We start from the raw sequence: 24742 nt of genomic DNA on the forward strand, positions 1-24742 counted from the left end.
CACACCTCACCAACACACCTCCTCGCGCCCCTTCCTCGGTCACCTCCTCTGTGACAATCACAGGTGTGCTCTCACTCGCACACCCAACCACGTGCCTCACTACCAATTCCAGCGTGCATTCCCACTCACGCTCTACCATTCCAGGTGTGCATCCTTCCATTCCAGGTGTACATCCTCGCTCACCTGTCACAACCAACTCACGCTCCTTGTCACTCTCACTACTCTCACCACCACTCTTGACAACGCACTCACCCTTACTCCCGACAGCGCACTCTTTCCTCATGCACCTGTCCGTTACACACCTTTCTCGCGCCTCCTCTTGCGCACACTCTTTCGTTACTTCCTCCGTAACACTTACCACACCGCGCTTCCATGTACCCCCTCGCACACGCGCTTCGACCAACTCACTCTTGACGGCACACTCACTCCTCGGCGTGCACTTTTTCCTCACACACCCCATGGTCGGACATTCTCGCACACCAGACCTGTCGCACACTTCACCAACGGCCTCTCACGAACACCCGGATCCAAACCAATCCCCAAGCTGACTGAAGCTTTCCTCACATCATATACATTGCCACTCACCTCCGTACCTCGTCTCCGCACCTCCTTTGCCACCTGCAAACTCTTTATTTGGTTAGTGAGCATCACATTATGAGTTGAGCACCGACCTTGTACATAAATCCGCTATCTCCTCCTTTATTTCTCTTTTAGTTTCTGTCCGTCCCTTATTAATTTCACTCACCTCTTCTTCCACTTCCTCTAATTTTTGTTTAACCTCTTTTATTTCTCGGTGCGTCTCCTCAAGTTCGTCCTCTAAGGCTACCGTGACCGTCTCTATGTGCATCCTCACCTCTCGGTCCTTTGTCTCCATTACTTCTGTCACCTCATCCAACCTCCTTGTCAGTCCCTCACGTACCATCTGACATTCCCTCTGTGTCGCTATTAAGTCATTTTTAATTTCTTTTTGTGTCGCCTTTAACCCTCCGAGTACCGCAGTGTTCTTTTGAACCTGCTCCACTAGTTCTTTTTGTCCCTCCGTCAGCTGTTCCACCTCCTCCGTCAGATCTTCTATTCCCCCTTGTAACTTTGCCGCCCCATTTCTCACCTCTTTCTCCATACGCTTCTCACCTCGCTTTACCTCCTCGCGTAGCCCCGAAACCTCCTCACCCACACCTCGTCGTATCTCCTCCTTCATCTCCTCCCTTTCTTTTGTAGATGCCGCCCTCATCTGTCCCAATTCATCCCTCTGAGCATCCAGTTTGGTTTCTACTCCGATTTTTTACCTCCTCTATCTGCTCTCCCATTTGTTTAATTTCTCTGGCGGATTGCTCCCCTATCTCTGGCAATTTGTCCTCCATCCTATTTTCTAGCCCCATTAACCCATTTTTCATCCCCTCTATCTGATTCTCCTGGGCAGCCATTCTATTTTCCACCCCCGTTAACCCATGTTTCACCTCTTTTATCCCGTTGTCTAACCCCTCAAAATTATTGTCGAACTTCCCAAATTTCTTGTCTAACTCCTCACCGGTACCCCTCGCTTCGTCCCTCATTACCCCCATCATTCTGCTTTCCATTTTCGCACTATCAGCCCTTGCTTCGTCCCTCATTTTGTCCATAAGGGCCCCGATTTGTAGCAACAAAAGGTCCGAATCCAACGGCGGCGCTGCCGCGGTCGCGGGCGCGGCAAAATTTGGTGCCGCTACGCCCACGTGCGCGAGGACGCCATTTTGTGCGCCTGATACCCCCTCAACCGCCTCCTCATTGCTCTCCTCCTCCCTTTCATCCACATACATTTCCCCTAGGTCCTGGGTCGATTCTACCCCGTCTATCTCTCCCACCGGCATCCCGTCGCCTTGACCAGCCATGGCGCGATTTCAAAATTCGGGTTTTGCTTTAAAACAAAACAAATTTCGTCCGCTCCAAATTTTGACCAAATTTTTTCTAGATGTTTTTTAAAAAATTTGGTTCGGGCCCCGAATCTCACTCCCAGACACCAATTGTTACTGATCGCGGACAGATGTTATATTGACCGAGCGGTTGGTATTACCGCGACCGTTACAGGATCCCCGACTCACCCGATTCCACCCAAACGTTGGCCGGATCGCACCGCAGCTGCTCAATGAGGGAAAAGACAAAAACGACGAATGCAAAGAGGAAAACTAAGGCAAAGAAAGGCTTGGAAATACTACTGAATTTATTGACTATTTACACACAAGCAAAAAGAAAGCAGTCACGTTTATTTACAAGCACATAAGACGCAGGTGACACAAGGAAAATACTAGCTTACCTACAGACTTAATTAAATACCCAGGGACAGAACAAACAAAACAAACTCACGTACACAAGAAGGATGGAAAGGCAGGAGGTGGATGGCTGGAGGGAGAGGGAGGTCCAAGGGGGTCCCGCAGCACAACCGGCGCGTTTAGCAGCCGCCGTTCAGGCCCCACGCTGCTGTTTTGGCTGCTGTGGCCTCCGCTGCTTTCCCAGGACTTGTCTGACGCGTCTGGTCCAAACCCTCAACTCTTTCTTGGTTCACTCACTCCTCACCACCGACTCCTCACCGCAACCAACGCAACCACTGACCGCCACCACCGACTCCTCACCGCAACCAACTGACCACCGACTCCACTGACTGACTCTTCACGACTCTCTCTCTTGGTGACCAACTCTCTCTGGCAACCGACTCACTTGCTTCCTGCGTGCGCCTTTATAATGCCTCCAGCGATTAAGCCGCCGGCCTTTTGGACACGCCCATCGGGGTGCTCACCTCGGCCCTGGTTGGTCGCGCGACCCTCGGGCTCCGCCCTTGATGACGACGGGCGGGCACGCCCCTCTTCCCCTCTATGACGAGGTGGAGACACGCCTTTCTTCCCGACTCGAGCACATGGTCAATGGTGGTTTTTGGAGGGGAGGTAATTCGGCAATCGAGGCCCGGCAATGACGGAAGGGGATGTAAAAGGAAATGGAGATTTTGGGGATGGGAAGGAAAGGGAGATTTTGGGGATGGGAAGGAAAGGGGATCTATTCTCTTTCACTGGTGCAATGGAGTACTTCAATTAATGGGAGACACAGCCTTACCCTAAAACACAGAATAAGAGATAACTATCAACAGGGGTATTCTATTATTTGGCTGATGTGTATGCTTGTGGACTAATTATGGGATGCCCTTTCACCTTTACACAGCTCCGGAGGTAGGGGGCGCAGAATAAACAATAATAATAATAATAGTACAGCACACAATCAAAAAATATACAGTCCTCATCTCCGCAACAATATATTGTCAGTTAATTTATTTAAATTTTTGTGGAAGTATTTTTGTCGCCTGGCTGAAAAAGCACTGCATATATGAAATGTTGCGTATTGTTCTCTTTCAATAGATTGAAGACCCTGTTGTATAATGACATAAATTTAATGAGTACTTTTGCTAATATTTATGCATGTCTGTGTCGTGTATTTAATAGTATCAGGTGATTGGACAATTTGTTTTTTGCAGGTACAAGTCGTTTCTACAAATAAACAATTACAGGACTCTGGAAAGGAGGTAAAGTAGGAGAATCTTTGTGCTTGCAAAAAATTTTTTGTTTGTTTAAAGCTTGATATATATCCACAAGTTATATGAAAAACAATCTGTCCATGGGTGTCTGTGAGTGCACAGCATGTAAGATGATATGAGTGTTGTTTGGAAAGTAGAGCTTTTTCAATGTTCTTGCTAAAAATGCCAGGGGCATAGAAAAGGTCCCTTTATATGGTATGTGCCATGTGGAAAAGTATAGAGAAGAAGAGACATTCTTGGGAAAAATGCCAGGGGCATAGAAAAGGCCCCTTTGTATAACGGTATGTGCCATTTGGCAAAGTATGGAAAAGAAGGGACATTCCATAGCTTGTTGAAAATGCCAAATAATAGAAAATAAGGGACATTCAAAGAATGTCGTGTGCATGCTGGACTACCCTTGTGTTCTTACGAGGAACCAAGTAATACTCTAGAAAAGTTAATATAAAGGGGCGCCCTACATATGGCAAATAAAATATATTTACATCTTCGTGTAGCTGTATGAATCAAACTGGCGCCCCTTTATATGAACTTTAACGAAACACTCACAAACATAAATTAGGTGTTATAATAATTTGCATAAAGTAACGCTTAATTACGTAACGTAAAGCTTGATTACGTAATGTAACGCTTGATTACGTAACGTAATGCTTAATTACATAATGTAACGCTTGATTACCTTACGTAATGTAACACTTGATTCCCGTGTGTTCTGAAGTGCTGATTGGGAAACACATTTTATATGCGATTTAGAGATGAGCTCCACACCTCTCACCACATGTGTATCCTGTAAACAAATGCATAATTGACTCGCACATGAAGAGAAAGTTGAATGGTGTGCACCACTCTGTATCTGCCACTGGACTGCATCCAATGTCACAGCATATAACTTATCATTGAAAATCTGAAGGGGGGGTGGGGGGGGGGGGAGAATTCTCCCACCTCTAAAACCAACTTGCACTTTCTCTTCAATGTCATTATGCCCTCCAGGTTTTCAAGACAGCTGTTCACCACCATCTCAGATTGTCACCATTCCACAACCATGATCTTTTCTACCCTCGTTAAGGCCGAGGAGGTTGATGCCACAAGTGAGAGTGATCAGATAAACCTTTGATGGTTCTAAATACTCTCAAGTAAAGTTAAGTACAGTACCAGTGGGTGGGGAGAATATGTCAACAGCGGGGTGGAGGGACAAAATAGAGAGAGGCTTTAAAGAAGAAAGGACATGGGGAGGATACTGGAGGTGAACAAGCTGGATACAGCCACAAACTCAATCAGAAGTGGAAAGGAAGACTTGAGAAGAAGCAGAAATGAAACCAAAGAAAAATGCAAATGAATAGGGGGGAGAAGGAGTTGGGGGAGGGAGCAGGACCGCAAATTTGGAAAGACGTGCACGGGATGGTTAATGAAGGTAGAAAATAATGATCATGGGTAAGGATGGGGGAGGTCGTGATGAACCTTATGACCTTAGATGGTAGTGAACATTAGCTGTATTGAGGCCCGATAGTGAAGGAAGAAATTGAACAGATTGAAGAAGTTGGTTCCACACGAAAGGGGAACAAATGCATGGAGTTGAATAGTGATCCTGGATTTGGGAAGTTTAACCAGAAGGGGGTTGATGGTTGACCGTGTGCCCTGCAGAAACCTGGTAGGAACTGAGAACGGAAAGGGCATAGGATACACGATCGGAAAGGGGGCTGTAGAAGACAGAGAAATCTTCAACCTATCTATGATGTGGAAGTAATAGGCCCAGGGGCTCAGATTTTCTCGTGGGAGATACCAATGATTTTGAAGGCCTTGCCTTACTTTCTACGGTGTCAGGCTGAGCAAGGTGTGAGGCAGGGGCACCAGCCTAAAGGGGAGATCAGTACTGCAAGCTGTGGAAGAAGGTTTTATAGGTCGATAATAGCTCAGGTGTGTCCAGGAAAGTAGTGCTTCGTGTGCAGCCTGTGGCTGCTGGTTCCATCATTTTCTGGGGATGTGGCTGTGCCGCTGATGCAAAGCCTCTCTATAACAAGTCATGTGGTACTCATTTTTCTGACCTCAGAAGGATGACATGCCGAGTCGACCCACTTGGTGTTAATTCAACGATATGACAGAGGCTCGAACTCAGAACCCTGAGATCTCAAGCCAGCCACCTTAACCGCTAGGCCACCACCAGGCTTACTTGTCAAGGAAAGACTTTACATGACGGACGGTGCCCAGTCGGTGGCTGGCTTTGGAGGTCAACTTCTAAATGTGGTTTTCTCAAGATTGATCATGGCTGATGTTGAGGCCCAAAAGTCTGAGTGATTTAACTTCTTCAAGAGGATTGTTAAGGAAGTAGATGGGAGGGTCCTGACTATCAGAAGGATGAGGGATTGCTTTGGCAGAAGGAGGATTTATCAGTAAAGAGATCAAGAAGATTTTCCAGGGAGTCAGAAATGTCATTTATGAAGATTAGGAACAGGACTGGGCCAAAACCTTTGGGCACTCCAGCCTTGACAGGGAGAGGAACCTCACCTCTTGCCCCTCTAAGGGCCTTCTGAGTAAGTCATTTTTTTGATCGGAGGCTGAGACTATTCTCTTTGCTTATGGCAGCCTGGGGCACATCTTCACCACCCCTCTTCTGAACTTGCTCTTCTTGCTCTTTCCTCTCTCTGCGAATGCCCTGCCCTTCCATGTTGCATCTGTGCTTTCAGAAATCCAGCTCTTACCTCTCCCATGTTTAAATGTCATGCTTGTCTCCATTCTATTACACTCCCACTCCCCCCTTCTGTCATCCATTGAACTTTTGACATGCTTTTCTCTCCAGTCCTTTAAGACCGTTTGCCACCACCACATCAAATTAGATCTTTCATACTAACTCCTGAACTTTAACCATTTTCTGACCCCTTGCAGTTGCACACTATTTTTCTGCCGAGTACAACCCTTCACTTAATCACATGTGCTTATTTTTTGCTCCCCTCTGACATTCCGTCTTTCTGTCAGAGTTTTGACTCTACCTTCTGTTCAGATCTATCCCTGGTGTTGGGCTAGCGGCTAGGGTGCCGGCTTAGGATCCTAGGATCCTGGGTTCGAATCTCGGTCGATCGCCGAATTAATGCCAGGGGGGTTGACTCAGCCTGTCATCCTTCCGAGGTCGACTAATTGAGTACCACTTCACTGGTAATTCCCTGTTTGTCGTTGAAGGCGGCAAAAAGGGTTGGCGTCAGGAAGGGCATCCGGCCGTAAAACATTGCTTCAAAAAGGGGACCGAAAAAACAACAACTACCACGGTCCCCGAAAAGGCCAACCCCCGCTTTGCGGGGAAAAATGGCCTCTAAACGGTGGTTTCTTCTGTTCAGATCTTCTGCGAAACTTGAATTCATTAATTTATTTATTTATTATTTTTTAATTGCTGGTGTGTGCGCGTGTCTATTGGTTATGGACGTTTGGGTTGTGTTTTTTTATAATAACTGGCAGACAGGATGGCCTGGATTTGAATTCCGACCCAGCTCCTAACTGTTATCCTGGTGTTTCACAGGCAGGGTGATTCATCATTGTGTGTGGCATCCCTCGGATGGACTTGGACAGGAGTCCTGTCTGCCACCATTAGTTTATGAACGTTAAATACCCCACGGTGTTCTTCACGAAGAGTAGACGAGCTATCACCAGCACCATGAACAAATTACAACTTCCTTCCCTAACCTGCAGGGGCATTGCATTAGCGGTATAGACGCACAATCAGCCATTGATGTTACCCGCAGCCTTGCTGCAAATGAATGAAGAAGAAGAAGAAGTTAAATACAATATGAATGAATATGCAATTTGGTTGAAAACGGATGTTTCAAGCAGGTTGCATATATTCATAGTTTTGTAACTTCTCTTTTTTGTTATTTGTTCAAATGATTTAGATTTTCAGGTTTTTTTTTTTTTTTTTTTTTTTTTCAGATGGTGTCACGAATGGAAGAGTTAAACAGGTGTTTGGTACAGCAGAGAAACATTGCCACGACGATTGACAAACTCACCTTGTGTCTCCCAGGTGTGTGACTTCTGACGTGAAAGCGCGTAAGTTCTCCTGCTCGAGTCATGCAATGCACATTTGTCAGCGTAATAATTACTGCCTTCTCTTGAATTCAAAAAGTTTCCCTGCAAGCACTTGTCATCCACTGTTCCATAATACTTGGTGTGCCGATCTTGATAAAATTTTGTTACAAGAACGGCATAGTGGTTAAAAAGGGGTTAAAATGGTTAACTTGTAATCTGTTCAACTAAAATGTGCTATAATGCCTCAAATTAATGCTGCCAGGATCGTTTGTGCAGAAAGACCCCTGTCTCCCTATTAGGCCCTGTTTTTGTCTTCTTTTTTTTCCTCCTCGTCTTCTTCAATTCCACTTTCATTTATTCTATTCCCTACCTCATGGCGGGGTGTAATGTACCCTCGGTTACCCCCCCTCCGACCACCCTTGTGTGCCCCATATACTCCTCTCCCTCTCCCAATTCCCCACACCAATGCACGATGCGACTGGAATGGCAGGGAGTGCCACCACGCGTACCATCAGTTGTGCCACCCGAGCCCGAAGGGTTATCTGGCTAGCTGCATGGCATATAGGGGAGCACCGATGATGCAATGTGCAAAGCTTTTAAAAAGCCCTCCCCTGAGGAATGTAGGAGCATTTGATAGAGTTTGGGCCTGCAGTCGGAGGAGTTGTTATCGTTGTGTTGCCCCAGTCAGTTGTGGTTGAACAGACCAGCGGCACGGAGATAGCCGATCGATCTCGCAGGAACGACCCAGAGATCCCTCACATCCAAGATGTTGTGCTCTTGCCTACGTGAAGCCAGGGCCATGCAGTCTTCCATGATGTTTTATTGTGTGTGGAGTGGCCTGGCAGTGTTTGCAGGTGTCGTCAGTGGTGTTGTAGAGTCTATGTTTGTAGTGTAAAAGTTGTGGGTGTCCATAGTGAAAGGCCTGGGGAGTAGTTGGGGAGAACATGATCAGACCTGGGGAGTAGTTTCTCTGTGTCATTGATGGATGGGGGTGTTGTGCCCAAGATACTGTTTGGGCCCAGGTTGTTTATTGCGTTTATGTTGATGAGGGTTTTTTGATTTTTTTTTTTTGTAGTTTCCCTTGTTTGGTGGGGGGATGCTATGATTGATGTCACTGTAGTGTTTCTGGTGTAGTTTTTATGTGGCTCGGGGCCTATGGATGGTTCTGCATGTAGTGAGTGGCATGGGTGATTAGTGTTGGCATTTGCTGTTGTAAGGAAAGTCGGAGGAGTTGAGAGAGTAAGGGCCTGCGGTCAGAGGAGCTGAGAGAATAGGGGCCTGCAGTCGGAGGAGTTTGGAAAGTCGGGGCCTACAGCCGGAGGGGTTGAAATAGTGTGGGCTAGTAGTCTGTAGAGGAAATAGTTTTCTCAGGGGGATGGTGAGAGGGGTGTGAGAGGGGCGGAGGGGTCTTTAGTTTTCAAGTCACTGGACGGATTTGTCTCCAATACAAATCAGCATGCCCCACAATCAGCATGCCCCTAGAGGAAAGGGCATATCCCTCTACCTCTTCCTCCTCAACATTCTCACTCCTGTTTACCTCAATCAGCGAAGGTGGACAGAGGTTATGTTTTCACCGTTGTCTGTTTGTTTGTTTGTCTGTGGGCAGGACATCGCAAAAAGTTATGGACGGATTCGGCCAAAATTTGGTGGACAGGTAGGGTGTGTGACGAGGTATAATTGATTAAATTTTGGGGAATATCCCAGATCCCATCTTTTTAAAGTTATTCTTCACCATTGAGTGAATGATGGGGCCAAAACGATACAAAGCATGATATCTGAAAAGGTTATCGATGGATTTGGACAAAACTTGGACAGGTTGGGTGTTTGACAATGCCAAACTGTTTCAATTTTGTTGAAGATCTGGATCCGGATCCAGATGATAATATTTTTTATATTTTTTCCAAGTCCAAGTGCAGCATGTTTTGCTCACTGGAGCTCATCTGCTTGGATATTGTTGCGGTTCTGAAAATGTACAGATTGATTAATAAAGGTTAAAGGTTTTGCCCCCATAGTTAGTCCACATGCAACACGTAGGCCACCTTAGAACGTTAGTTATTTCATAGTATATGTGAGACAAGGACATTTCCAATAGTGATACCTGCATTGTGTAAAATAAATAAATAAGAGTAGGTCCCGTTCATTTTGCAGCCCACCCTCCAATCGACCTCAATGCGCACCATCTAGTCTGCGCCCCATTCCCCATTGCGCACCATCCAGTCTGCGCCCTATTGCCCCTCGTATTAGGATGCTGAAACCAGCTAAATGCCACGAGGTAAGGCCTGGAAAAGGGGCTGAGCGTGAGGTCGGGGGTGTGGCCACGTCAAGCAGACGTCAAGGGCGGAGCCGATAAGACCCCAACAACCAACCAGGGCTCAGTGGGAATGGCCTAAGGGGCGTGGTGAGCACGTGGCTGGGAGATTCGAGAGGGTTCGCTGGGCAGCGCTATATAACCGAGCACGCAAAGCCCTTCCAGAGGACTGTGCGGAAAGGACTTGAGAGTATATGCGCTTCACCAAGAGGACTGGCCAAGAGGACTGACGCAGCGGCACTCATTGCAGAGGACTGTCCAGGACTGTCACGTTTGGCATTGGTGAAAGGACTCGCTGGGGGGACTTTGATTGCAAGGACTCGTTGAGGATTTGGCTTTGGGCTTGCTGGGAGCGCATATAAAGCGCCGGTATTTCTATTACGCACGCGGCCGAGACCTCCAGTATAACCGCCCAGCCGGTTCGTTTATTACGTACGCGGGTGAGATGCGCAATAACCGCCAGCCCAGCTTACCGATCCCCCCCATATAATTGTCCGATCCGCATCAACGACACGCGGAGAGCTTGCCTGCTGTCTACCATCTTCTTCGTGGTGCGAGTCGGGGACTGGAGCGTGCTGTGGACATCATCCCTGCACCTTTATCCCCAACCTTCTACATCCCCGTGTGAGTCTGAGTCTGAGTGCGAACGGGCCTGTGTCCAGGGATAAGTTAAGACTGTATAAGGCTGCCCTGTGTATCTGCTTCTTCTTCTTCACTGTACATTGCTTCTTCTTCATTGTACAAAGTGTAAATAAATTGCTTGTTATTCCTTTTCCTCTTGATTCGACCGTTTTAGTGATTTCTCCATTGGGTAAACGTGGCACGATTAGAAACCGCTCAAATCGGGTTAGTTCCTGTTAACGGCCCGAATCGCGGCTCGCTATCGCTCGGCTTGTCCACTAAAACCGTGGTTCGGGCGGGGTTATTTCCATGCTTCCTGGGAGGCGCTGGTAATTAGGTAATAGGACTAATTCGGCCTACCACCCTATTCAGCGCTGACCGGAAGGAACGTCATAGCCCTGGATCGCGTCGGCTAGATAAAAGACAAGGGGGATTATTCCCCCCTTGGTAAGGGGAAGGTGGAGATCCGCAACAATATTATATTTAATTACTATGGCCAGGTTAAAAAGAGATTGATGGAAATCGAGCAAAAATGGTACAAAATGTTAAATTTTGCTTTCTGCTCTCAATAAAAATATAATAAATATAAAATGTACCGTTGAATGTGATTTATGCTGTAGATATGCTTTTTTTAAATCCTCAAAATGCTTCAAGTATTTTGACCACTCGTAATGTAGACCGAGTACTAAAAGTATTATTTCAGAAAGTTTTTTCTTTTTGAAACCGAGTCATTATGCATGAGCCTGCTCAAAATTGTATTTTATCAATCGTGTCATTGTCTGATAAATGGCATAAGTATTTTTTTGTTGTTGTATGCAGAGTTAAGGCTCGTGTGAGTGCTAGAACACCGAGCAGACCTGAGCATAACAGAATAAACATAACAGTAGAGAGAGATGGGTGGTAATGAGGGAAAGGGAGCCTTGGACAAATAATGGGTGTGCAGAGGAATGATGGGTAAGGGAGGATGCATGTCGTAGATAGGATGGCTACAGAAGCAAACTCACTGAAGGAAAAACTGGAATTTGGAAGTGGAGAGTAGGGGGCCTGCATTCCGAGTAGTGGGCTTGCGGTTAAGTGTGGTGAGGGTAATACAAAGCACGGAAAGAGCAGAGGGTGAAAGACCAGAAAGGAGGTGGTGGAAGACAGAGAGACCTGAGGGTGGGTGGGGCATTACCCATAACCGTAAAATCCTATCATAGCCCTTTATCACCCCCATATTATGCGCTTCAACCTGTCTCTGCCTCACTAAATGGCTAAACGGGAGCGCTGAGCTGTCTGCGATGGGGCGAGGGCAAAGGGGAGTGCCCATATTATCAATTTAATTAGCATTAATTTTTATGCCTCCGCCCCTGAAGGTGGCCTGAGGCATTATGTTTTCGGGTTGTCCGTCAGTCCGTCCATACAGGCTAAACCTCGTTTTTTTTCAGCAACCACATGTTCAATTGAGACGAAACTTTCACGGTAGGAGTGACACCCATGCAGAATGTTTTTATGATAATTGTGGTCATAGGTCACGTGGTGTGGCAGCTACCTGGGATTAAACGCAAATAATTAAAAAACTATTTATCGGAAACCACTGAATGGAAAATTTTTAAACTTGGCCCATTGTCAAGTACGGTACTCCCAATGGGGAAAAAAAGCATGATAATGTTGACATCATTGGTGAAGTGGTATATTTGCCAAAAATGTTTTCATCGAATTCCTTATCCTAAAAATCTGAATTTGCATGCGCATGATCTATGACCCATTTGTATTGAAATATTAAATTTATGACATCATAGGTCACATGGTTTGGCAGCCATATTGGATTTAACCTAAAACCTTAAAAAAGCATCTTCTCCCAATCCACCAAATCAATTGACTCGTAACTTTACGTGTGCCATTGACTAGGCATGGCAATTAAACGATCATCACGAAAACATCATTAGTCACATTGGTGTGGCAGCCATATTGGATTGAAGGAAAATATTAAATAATTATATCTCTGAAACCGCTTACCCTATCGATGTGAAATTTTACAAATATCATCTAACACCATTTTTGCATATAGTTTGAAAATGATGACATCACAGGTCATGTGGTTTGGCAGCCATCTTGGATAGAAAATGAACCTTATCCGATCAACACGAAGCTTTACAAAAGTGATCCCCTACCCATACATATATACATAATATACATATGCAGAGTGTACATTTTTGTCCCCCGTCGCACCGCGGAGCGAAAGGGGGACTATGGTTTTCCCGTCCGTGCGTGCGTGCGTCCATCCGTCCGTGTGTGCGTGCGGGCGTACATGCGTACATGCGTGCGCAAGCAAAGGACCGAATTCTAATTTGGTGTGTGGGTGCAACCCACGTCAAAATCCAAGATGGCCACCGCCATGTATGTCTGAACCTTGAGCGGAATATCTTGAAAAATAAGTGAAGTACCAACTTCTAATCTGGTGTGTGTGTGTATCTAGGCATAAGGAAGAACGCTATTGAAAATTGGGTCGCCACGTAAAAATCCAAGATGGCCGCCACCATATATATGTCTGAACCTTGTGAGCGAAATATCTTGAAAAGTAAACGAACTACTAACTTCTAATCTGGTGTGTGGGTGTATCTACGCATAAGGAAGAACGCTATTGAAAATTGGGTCGCCACGTCAAAATCCAAGTTTGCCGCCGCCATGTATGTCTGAGCCTTGTGAGCGGAATATCTTGAAAAATAAGCGAAGTACCAACTTCTAATCTGGTGTGTGGGTGTATCTAGGCATAAGGAAGAACGCTATTGAAAATTGGGTCGCCACTTCGAAATCCAAGATGGCCGCCTCCATATATATGTCTGAACCTTGTGAGTGAAATATCTTGAAAAATAAACGAACTACTAACTTCTAATCTGGTGTGTGCGTGTATCTACGCATAATGCAGAACGCTATTGAAAATTGGATCGCCACGTCAAAATCCAAGATGGCCGCCTTGCATCTTCCACTTTGTCAACTCGCATCACTTCACCGACGGGGGACCTAGGCGTAACGCTCATTTTTAACGTCGTATGGCAGCCATATTAGCTTGAAAGCCGATATTAAAAAAAAAAAATCGCTTCTCTGAAACCGCTTCACCGATCGATGTGAAACCTGTCATGGCTGGTGAAAATGTGATACTTGAAAACAGCCGAAGGGATTTAAATCAAAGTTGTTTATTTTTACGACGGTGAACGAGGGCATCTACCCGTTGTGGGACTATGTGGAGGCATATTGGCGACAGTTATATTGCTTTAGTTTTTGCTTAATCTATGAACCCTAAACAATTTATGCATTGGATTTTTAAAATCTCGTGCATTTATGCCATGTTTACGTTTATATTGGAACAATATTGTTATGTATCCTGGTTATATCTTATAAACTCTAACCCGGCTCGCTGAGGCACGAACGTCTCACTGAATGATCCTAAGGAGGACGCTGCTAAATTTGGATTGAGGACATTTTTCATCCGATTGACTTGAAAATTGAACAGCATTTGCATATCGAGTCACTAAATTGGGAAACCAACTATTTTTTTAGGTCAAAATGTCTAAGGTCAACTCAAGGTCAAACTTCAAAAATGATCAATTTTCAGCCGATTGACTTGTTTATTGAACAGTATTTGCACATTGAGTCACAAAATAGGGAAACCAACTATTTGTGAGGTCAAAAGTCAACTAAAGGTCAAACTTCCAAAATCATCCATTTTCATCTGAAAAATCATCAATTTTCATCCGATTGACTTGAAAATTTAACAGCATTTGCCTAGTGCTTCACTGAATTAGGAAACCAAATTAGGACCCGGATCTTCACCAAAATCTAATCAATTAGTCCTTGCATACACCCAAACTGTCCACCAAATTTCGACTGAATCTGTCCATAACTTTTTGAGATACTGTACTTGGAATTTTGGAATTGCAATGCAACAAGCACATCTAGGTTTGCTGAAAGGCGAGCTAATGCTCAAGCACTATAGCAGGCCGGTATGCTACAAGTCCGAGGGGACAAATGAAAATTTTGTCAAATCGACCAACAGCCCCACAAGTGGTAAAAAGCATTAGGTGTGAATTACCTACTCGACTGAGACTTTCACCCCAGGGTGACAAATCCCAAAAATTGATGATAAATATTTAATTTTAATAAATAAATAATTAATTTTTAAGGAAATTAATCTTTCGTTATGTGATTATGTAATTATTTTTGAAATGTTTTAAAATTTGAAGAACTGCTAATTAATGTCGCCTTCCCTATGGCACCCAATTTGTGGGTTACCATAACTTTATTAGAAAGGTCATTCACGTCTACCCTTTATTAATGTGTTTGGATTGTTTATTGTTGTTATTTCTTTATTTCTGCAGTGCTGAAGATGTACAGCAGGTTGAATGATCAGATGAAAGCCAAAAGGTTGGTATGAGTTTCAATAGTGCTGTAGCTGTTATTTTTCTTTCATTGCTGAAACAAAGAAGCACCAAGTTGCTGAAATAAACATGTGCGGAATACTTGTGAAGAGCATGAATCAGCTTCATCAGCAACAACAAATAAAGAGGGATCAAAGATACCTGTATTGTTGTGAGAGCCTTGTTGTTCTCCGAGTTTGATTCATCGTATGTGTGTCGGTTCGCATGTACATTAACATTTATTTTGTGCTATGTGTTACTTCGTGAGATATGGAAAGTTGCAAATCATATTCGTGCCTAAGAAACATCAGATAATTGCCATTTCCAATGAGAGAGATTCCAACTGAATGTCCCCAACTTTTGGTGGAATTACTATCCCTGTACCCACCGGTCGACATCCTTCGGCCATTATTGATCAGAAACTTGACTGCCTCCACCTCATTAAAATTGTGGCGACAAGAGCAGGACACAGAACAAACAAATGGCTTGCCTCCTTACCCCTCCAGCTAGATCTCTCTACTCTCTATTAAACTTAAGTCAGAAGTGTCATGGAAATTTAACGGGGGAGGGAACAGGAGAGGGAGAAACAAACAGACAGACAGACAGACAGACACAGAGTGAGAGTGAGAGTTATACAGAGACAGATATTTAAATATTTAGCTGTCGTTATATTTCTCATTGAAATTGGAGTTTGGGGGTGTGGGGGGGGGGGGGCAGAGTGGGTTCGTTTCAATACCTTGAGACAATTGATTGAAATTAAGTATAACCCGCCGCGCTGTTGTGCAATGAGTGCATAAGGTGTTCTCTGCTATGTAAAACATAATGAGATCGAAACTGGAAGAGAAGATGACAAAGACTTGAAAGTTTGAACAATTATTCTATGTTGTATTCTCTCTGCAACTACCCACAAAAACGGGCTCACTATAATGAGCTTCAAACGGACTCACTCAAACCAACATCCATTTCCTGTCACACACTGATCTTGTAGCTGTGTTGTTTGCTATTTACGGAATTCATTGTAGCAACGTGCCATCCTTGCTTTAATAACTTTCAGTCTCCTCTACAAAGCACCTGATGGTCTCCACTGCATTAACCACTGTCTTTTCTGCTATGTTGCTACACCCCGTGTCCTGCACCACTCTGCTGATTATTTTATTTTCTTGTTTTGTATACATAGTCGAGGCTCGTGGATGAGCTTGTACGAGTGCACGGGACGGATCAGGATGTAACAGGACAAAATCACCAATAGCAGAGCTTGAGGCTAAGATAGAGTGGGGCAGACAAGCAATTGTGTGGGGAGGAATGAGGGGGAGGGGGCAGGAGAGGATGCATGGGGTGGACAAGAAGGGTACTGAAGGAAACTCTCAGGAGGAAAAAATGAAAATGTGGAAGGAGAAGGGGATTGGGGTGGGGTTAATGAGGGTAGAAAATAACATGGTTTTGCATTGGGGAGGATCTGAGATGGTGCTGAACAGCTGTCTTGACGACCTGGAGGGAAGAGTGAGATTGAAGAGGATGTGGAAGTTTGCTCAACAGGCGGGGAAAAAGAGGAACAAATGAGTGAGTTGAGCAGTGACCTTGGACTTAGGTAGTTTGACCAGAAGGGGGTTTCTGGTTCTGTCATCCACGTGGGCTTTACTGCACCCTCTATGGACTTTACACTGGCCTCTATGGGCTCTGCCCTGGCCTCCATGGGCTCTTCACTCTGCACCTGGGGATATGAATAGTTGTGGCAGATGCCCTGAATAGTGGTGCCTCATTGTGTAGGTTGGTATTCATTTTGGCTGAATCGCTGTTTATGTCATTGAGTTGGGTGCCATGAATAGTGTCAGATATGGGGATGAGATTAATATGCCTGTAGTTCTCCCTCTGGCCCAACAGCAAAGTCTATCTTCTGTTTTCATCTATCTATAATTCCACTAATCTCTGTGTGTATGTTTGTTTGTATGTTTGTATGTTTGTATGTTTGTATGTTTGTCTGTGACCGCTGTTTCTCGACAACTACCGGTCCGATATACTTGAAACTTGCCAGGTATATTGCTGGGGACCCGAGGATGTGCCTTTTCAAGGTTTTAAATTAATCGCAGAAGTAGTTACCGAGCTATGTCCAAAAAACGATTCAACCAATCAGAGAGCAGCGAGCTATCACGTGTGCCGAACGTGGCGAACAGACTCTGCCTCGGATGGCACATTTGAGAGCGTATTCATTTATTTCCCGTCGGCAAACTATGTTGCCGTTAAACTATGTTTTAAAACTAATAAAAACTAATTTGCGATTCATCGTATTCATCGCTTCACATTTGCGACAGTGAAGACTTCACTTCCGGCAGCCAATCACAGAACGCGTTGTTGCGAGCCCGAGAGCCTGCGCCATTACGGTTCGTAATTCGATTTCTTCCGGAGAAAATAATAATTTCTCGATTTCTTATGCGCATTATTTCTCCCAATTCAGTCAGAGCGAAGGGCGGAAGCGAAGAGCGTTGTTTTTTTTGTTTACGGGCGTACGGGCGGGGTAGAGCGTACGGGTAGCGTTTTTTTTTTTTTTTGGCAAGGAACGGGCACCCACGTACGGGCATGCCCTAGTACATTAAAATGCAAGAGATCAAAGGAAAGGCAAATAAGTGAGCTGTGAGCCTGTGGACAATATCTTGAGATTGTTTGGCTCATAAGAACACACAAAGTATTGTTCTGTTGTTGCAAGTAACAATTCATAATATGTCAGTAGTTAATATTTGAAGTCTGATAATGTTCCACTGACCATTTCTATACATGTAATATATCCCCTACCCCACCCTCCCTTATTTTCAGATACTATCCAGCATTGAAAACATTGGATATTCTGGAACACGAGTTTCTGCCAAAAGTGATCCAAAATCGCTTCTCACGGATCATGATGGACGCACTCCCTAAACTGCGTCAGCAGATCCGTGACGTTTCTATGTCCGACCTCAAGGACTTCCTTGAGAGTATTCGTAAGCACTCTGAACACATTGGACAGACAGCCATGAGACAGGTGGGCATGCTACATTCGTGCACATTTTTTTTTTTTTTTTGTATACAAGATCGAGGCTCGTGAAAGAGCTAACATTAATCACACAAAAAAAATCAAACAGACACATAAAACATATAATAAGGGGAGCGGTAGACAAGATGGGGAGAGAAGGGGGAGCACACAAACACAACATTTGAGAGCAGGGACATTGGGAGATCTGTGGGAGGGAGAGGGCTTGGGGGGAGGAGGCATGGGAAGGGGGGTAGGGGTGGGAGGAGTATAAAACACAAGGACACTGCAAGGACTTCCAGGAAAGAAGTTGGTATTTCAAAAAAGTGGATCTGGGGTGAATTAGCGGGGGTAGAAAAGATCAAGTTTTTGGATGGGGGAAGAGAATCCAGATCTTCACCAAAATATAATCATTTCGTCCTTGTCACATATGCTACCTCTCTGCCAAATTTCGTCTGAAGCCGTCCACAACTTTTTGAGATTTCTTGTTCACAAACGGACAGAGAAACGGATGGACGGACAGAGAAACCGACAGATGGACGGACAGATGGACGGACAGACAGACGGACAGACAGACGGACGGACAGACGGACGGAGAAATGGACGGACAGACGGATAGAGAAACGGACGGACGGACGGACAGAGAAACGGACGGACGGACAGAGAAACGGACGGACGGACAGAGAAACGGACGGACGGACAGAGAAACAGACGGACGGACAGAGAAACGGACGGACGGACAGAGAAACGGACGGACGGACAGAGAAACGGACGGACAGCCAGAGAAATGGACGGATGGACAGACAAACGGATGGACAGACAAACGGACAGACAAACGGATGGACACACTGACAGACAGGGGTGAAAACATAACCTACATCCACCTTTGTTGGCATAGGTAATAATAACGGGGTGGCAAATTGTTCTAAGATGCTCCAAAGATTTTACTGTTGTTGTCATCATATATGTTATATGAATCATCATCATCATGTATGAATCCTAATGTTTTAAAAGGATTTTTACTCCCGCCAGTGAGTAATGCATTCGATCGTGTCCGTCCGTGTGTGTGTTCGTGTGTGTGTGAAGAAGATATCTGGTTTGTTGTTGCTGCACTCTGATTTCGAATGTTTTCTGCTTTTAAAATGTGACCAGTAGATGGCAGTCCTGTTTTGGTAATTATTAGGAACCATGTGTTTAAGCAGTACAAGGTTCGATTTTCCATAACTTGAAACATTTAATGGTCTTGAGTTTTGAGTTTTGAATTTGGGTTATTTGCAGATATTGGCAACTTTTTTTTTTCTGTGGCGAACTGTTATTGCAGGCCGAACAGCAACGAGGGCTGGACAGCTCTGCACCTCACAAGGGTTGTGGTCCTGATGCACATCTTGGCCGTAAAGATGGGGGCAGCAGTTCGGAGGTAGAAGGGGACACCAACAGTCCTGCCTCGGAACAGGACTCTGGCATCCTGGAGGAAGATGATGACGATGGGGAAGAGGAGGTTAGAAAGTTTGTGCTTTTCTGTCTATAAGATCTTTTTGCAAATGTAATGGCTAGTGAATGACATCAGGACTATGCTGCTTGAAGATTGTGCTTTGAACACTGCAATTATGTACTCAACTAGCTGCTCTGATGCAATGGTACCTGAGCAGGCAGAACAGCGTCTGTTTAGATTACAGTCACTGACTTCGCAGACAGGTGAGCTGATCCTATCCAGGCACGTGCCATTGTCCTGTGTTGTGTGGGGTGCTAGCCATTCGACTCTTATTGCGTAGTCTCTGTGTGGAGTGGTCTTGGCCTCGGCCTAATGGTATTGTTGATCTCCATATAATAGAATCGTTATGGAATCAAATGCGTGCTGAGTGTGGCATCTCCCACTGAAAATCCAGTTGCTGTTTGTACTGGTCCAGCTTCCGCATTCCTGTCTTTCTGGCCCATTTTATTTGCCTTTACCTCTCCCCTCATATATATACTTGAGTTGAAAACTACAAAAGCACAATATATAAGTTTGACGTAAAAACTGTTTCAACTTAACACAGAAAACCAAAAATAGTTATATAAATAACGAAAATAAATCCCCATTTTCATAACGTACCTCATAGTTTGTACGTGCTCTCCCATAGGCTGAGCTGCAACATTAGCTGGTTGTCGTCTTATGCCTAATTTTCTTGGGCATTGTTTTTTCCTGCTAAGCACCTTGACAGTGCTTTGTCCTACAATGGTGACTTTAACAGTTTAAAGACATACTATTTTCCTCTTACCAAGGGAGTACAACAACAACAACAACATGCATTTTAAGACAATTTCCCCTGCTAGAGCGGGGGTTAGCCTTGCGGTCCCCATGACGATCTTCTCAATTTTGCCCTATTTTCTGCATCTCTCCTTGTTAACCCCCTTGCCCGCATTTCTTCTTCCACCATCTTTAGCCAAGTCTTTCTCGGTCTTCGCCATCCTCTACTTCCTTCTACATTCATTTCCATCACTCTTCTCAACGAGTCACTTTCATCCTTCCTCAACACATGACCAAACCATCTCAACCTGTTCCTCTTCACAGCATCAATCACAGGCTCTATTCCCATCATCTTTCGCAATTCATCATTTGTCTTCCTCTCTCTCAACGATACTCCGCACATCCACCGAACCATTCGCATTTCCACCCTTTCCAGCCTTCGTTGCTGCTCTACATTCATGACCCATGTCTCGCTCCCATAAATCGTAACACTTCTCACACATGCAGCATTGCAGCATACACCTTTCCCTTCAGCTTCAATGACACTCCCCTCCTCATCAGCACGCCACTCAGTTCCCGAAACTTCTTCCATGAACATCTCACTCGAGCAACCGCTGCCGAGTCTGATTCACCTTCTCCATTCAGCATGTCTCCGAGGTAGCAAAATGTTTTCACACCTTCCAGCTTCATGCCGTCTCCAAGATCCAACTCAACATTTCCTCCATCTGCAGCTCCCTCTGTGCACACCTTACATTTGAATGTAGCTGCCACACTGGTTAATGACCCTCTCAGACCACTACATTTTTGATGAACCCACTCAGCGCACATTGTACATTGAATGGAGTTCACTCCGACACCCTTCCTGCACACACCACATGGCCACTTCCCAGTTCTTTCCACCTCACCACATGCTTTACCACTTGCCATCACCTTCGTCTTTCCTATATGCACCTTCAGACCTTTTGTCTCAATACATTCCTTCCACTTGTTCATCTTTTCCTTCAGTCCATCCATACTTTCCGCAATCAACACCAGATCATCTGCATACAACAACTCCCACGGTAAACCCCCCTTCATGTTCTGAGCCAGCACCTCCATCACAGCTACAAATAGTAGTGGACTTGGTACCGACCCCTGATGCACTCCCACCTTCACCTCAAACTCACCACTGTTCCCGTCCTTCGTCCTTACAGCTGTGCGCGCTCTTTTGTACATTGCCATCACAACTCTCATCAACCATTCCTCCACTTCTAACTTCCTCAATGCCCATGTCAATACTTTGCATGGAACCCTATCGAATGCTTTCTCCAGATCAACAAACCCAAGAAACAACTTCTTCCTCTTCTCCATGTACTTCTCCTGCAATTGCCTCACAATAAAGAGCGCTTCTGTCGTTCCTCTTCCTGGCATACATCCAAACTGCATTTCGTCGATCTTCACCTTCTTCCTTATCCTCCTCTCCAACACCCTTTCCAATACCTTCATTCCATGCTCCAATAACTTTTTCGCTCGGTACGAGCCACACTCCAGAGGGTCACCTTTCCCCTTGTATAGAGGGACGAGGGTACTCGGTTCCCAATCCACTGGAATGCGACCTTCTTTCACCACCAGATTACAGATCTCTGCCATTCTCTTCACACCCCAACTTACTGCTGCCTTCAACATATCTTCCACAACTCCCGTCGGCCCTCCCGCTTTTCTACTCTTCATTGCTTTTATTGCTTCCTCAACTTCCTTCTCAGTTATCTTCTCTGCCGGTCCTAAAACTGGGTTACTCTCCATCTTGCCATCCCATTCATTCTCTGTATTCAACAGCATTTCTATATATCTTTTCCATCTTCCTTTAATTCCATCTGGGTCCACAACGATTTGCCCCACTTCATCCTTCAAGCAACTCACCCCCATCACATCACACCTCTTTCGCTATTTGCTTTGCAATCCTGAATACCGCTCTCTGACCCTCTTCCGAATCCAAGCGTTCTCCGAACATTTTCCTACATGCCTCCTGCGGCTTTGCTACCTCTTTCTTTGCAGCCTTCTTGGCTGCCTTATAACTTTCATGCTCTGCTTTTTCTGCTCCCGTACCCTCCGCCTTCTGCCACTCCTTGAACTTCTTCCTCTTCTCGTCAAACCTCTTTCCAACTTCATCATCCCACCACCATGTTTCCGAGTGCCTCGGTGGTCCTTTTGTCCATCCACATACATCACCAACGGCTCCCAACAGACTATCTTTCATTGACATCCAACCACGTTCAAGCTCAACCACATCATCCTCTACCCTACGCAGCCTCTCTTTTAATGCCTCCCTTACTGTCACCTCTTTCCACCTCCACACCTTCATTCTCGGTTGGTACTTCACCCGCCGAGCTCTCCTCGCACCTTTCACCCTTATGTCGCAGACAACTAAGTGGTGCTGTGAAACAGCCTCCTCCCCCGGGATCACCTTTGTGTCCCGGAGGTGCCCCCTATCTCACCTACGCACCATCAAGTCGTCAACGGTTGTCGTCGACCCACCTGACGTGTATGTAACAAGCTTATTATCCCCTTTCTGGAACTGAGTATTACAAATCAACAAATCAGCTCCATCAGCAAACTCCAAAATCCTTTCACCTTCTCCATTTCTCACACCATATCCGTAACGCCCATGAACTCCCTCAAAACCGTCCAAACTCCTTCCCACATGTCCATTTAGGTCTCCTACCACAACAACTTTCTCATCTTTCACGTTTTCCATCAGCTTCTCTATCGCACACCAGAACTTGTCCTTCTCTTCATCGCTCCGACCAACCTGCGGAGCATATCCCGAGATGACGTTCACCAAGAGCTTTCCAATCATCATTTTCACCATCATCAACCTATCACTCACTCTAGTCACACTCACCACACTGTCTACAAACTCCTCAGAAAAGAGGACACCAGCACCATTCATGCCCTCCCGGCATCCTTGCCACACAAACTTGTATTTCTGTCCCTGCCTACCCTTCACCATTCCCACACCACTTCCCTTCCATCTCGTCTCTTGCACACAACATATGTCCACTCTTCTTCTGATCAATACTTCCACCACTTCTCCTGATCTCCCTGTCACTGTCCCTACATTCCATGTCCCAAACCTCAGAAACCGAGCTCCACTTCGGGCTGTACCCTGCCTATGTGTAGTTGAAATTGTCATGGTTCTCTTTTTGAGGCAATGTTTTTATGGCCGGATGCCCTTCCTGACGCCAACCCTCTTAGTCGCCTCTTACGACACGCAGGGATACGGTGTACCTATTCTAACCAGGGTACTCACCGGGACTGGTACACATCTTACCAAGGGAATAATGTATTTAAATCCTTTTTTTCATGCAGGCATGTGACATGTAATTGATCAGATATTTGAATTGATGTACGATATGTGGTTTGTACCTGCAACGTATGCAAGCACTTGATCATGGATGATTGTGTGTGGCATATGAGCATGCATTTTGATTATTGTGCGATTTAATGTCAGTTAATTTTATTTAGCACTGGGGTGCTATGGTGGGGTCAAAAATGCAATTACGGCACATTTTCAAAGGCGGAGTTGTCCACTGAACTTTGGATCTCTGCTCGTCCGTTATTTACCAACCTCTGAAACCTGATGCAGCCCTTCTACTCGATGGCCCTCAAAATTGCTCAGGCTTCGACTGTTCGACTTCAGATCACAGGGGCTCCCAAAGGGGAAGGGATGGGGGAGGGGGGAGGTGGGTGTTTGCTACTCCCCTGAAACCTCGGATCCATACTCGTTCCTTATTTACCAACCGATTGCTCTGAAACCCGAAACAGCCCTTCTACTCGATGTTCCACATGATTGCCCAGTCTTAGATGTTTCAATTTCATATCAGGGGCCCTCCTAGGGGATCTGGAGGGCTTGCAGAGGGTCACCAGAGGTCTCCCACAAGTGGTCACCAGAGGGCTCCCATGGGGTCACCATCGCCAGTGATGGTGACTCCTTGGTCAGGACTAACCATTTCAAAAAAATTCACGAATTACCTAAAAATTTGGTATTTGGTCCTCCCCGATGGAAATTTTTGCCATCTTTCAACTTTGCTGAAGGTGGAAAGCATGAGGGTTTGCGATGGCGCACCATCGACCTCGCTCTTGTGAAACGACTTTTAATTTGGCTTTTTGCTACATTTTATTACATGCTGCACCGGTTTGTTTCCAAATTTTGCCTCAGCCAATTTAATGCCGTAAAAGCTTGGGAAGAGTCAATTATTTTATTCTCCCTTTTAAAAAGCTTCAGAGCCAATACCATGACTTTTCCAATGCACCAGGAAACTCACCCACTGCTTGAGGAAATATGTGCGACACTGACTGGGAGACTACATAGAAAGAACTTACATCTGTGCCATGTTTTGCTGGCACAGCAATGCCATGACTTCGAAGTGGTAGGGAGGTGGAATCTTAATTATTTTTTATATATATATATATATTTTTTTTAAGTCACCGTTTGGCTCCTAGTAAAAGTGTTGGATAATTTAATATAGCATCAAATTGGAGAATTACAGACTATTATCCATTCTCCACGGGGTGTGACTGGAAAAGGCAGGAAAACGATAAAAAATTTGTGAACTCCGACATCTTTTTTTGTTTGTTTTTTTGTATA

At 45.2% G+C, this 24742-nt stretch overlaps 1 protein-coding gene across 3 annotated transcripts in view; it reads left to right on the plus strand.

Annotated features, from left to right (window-relative positions):
- LOC137423036 (exocyst complex component 6B) overlaps positions 1–24742 on the plus strand; it is a 392907-nt gene that overhangs the window by 32064 nt on the left and 336101 nt on the right. For all 3 annotated transcript variants that reach the window (XM_068109815.2, XM_068109816.2, XM_068109814.2), the window contains exons 3-7: positions 3497–3544; positions 7466–7556; positions 14849–14894; positions 17696–17900; positions 19210–19386. In XM_068109815.2, coding sequence (XP_067965916.2) covers positions 3497–3544; positions 7466–7556; positions 14849–14894; positions 17696–17900; positions 19210–19386 — 567 coding nt within the window. The remainder of the gene's footprint in view (positions 1–3496; positions 3545–7465; positions 7557–14848; positions 14895–17695; positions 17901–19209; positions 19387–24742) is intronic.

The sequence above is a fragment of the Myxine glutinosa genome, chromosome 3 (assembly GCF_964187855.1).
Source record: "Myxine glutinosa chromosome 3, kmMyxGlut1.1, whole genome shotgun sequence".
In the NCBI taxonomy this organism is placed as follows: domain Eukaryota; kingdom Metazoa; phylum Chordata; class Myxini; order Myxiniformes; family Myxinidae; genus Myxine; species Myxine glutinosa.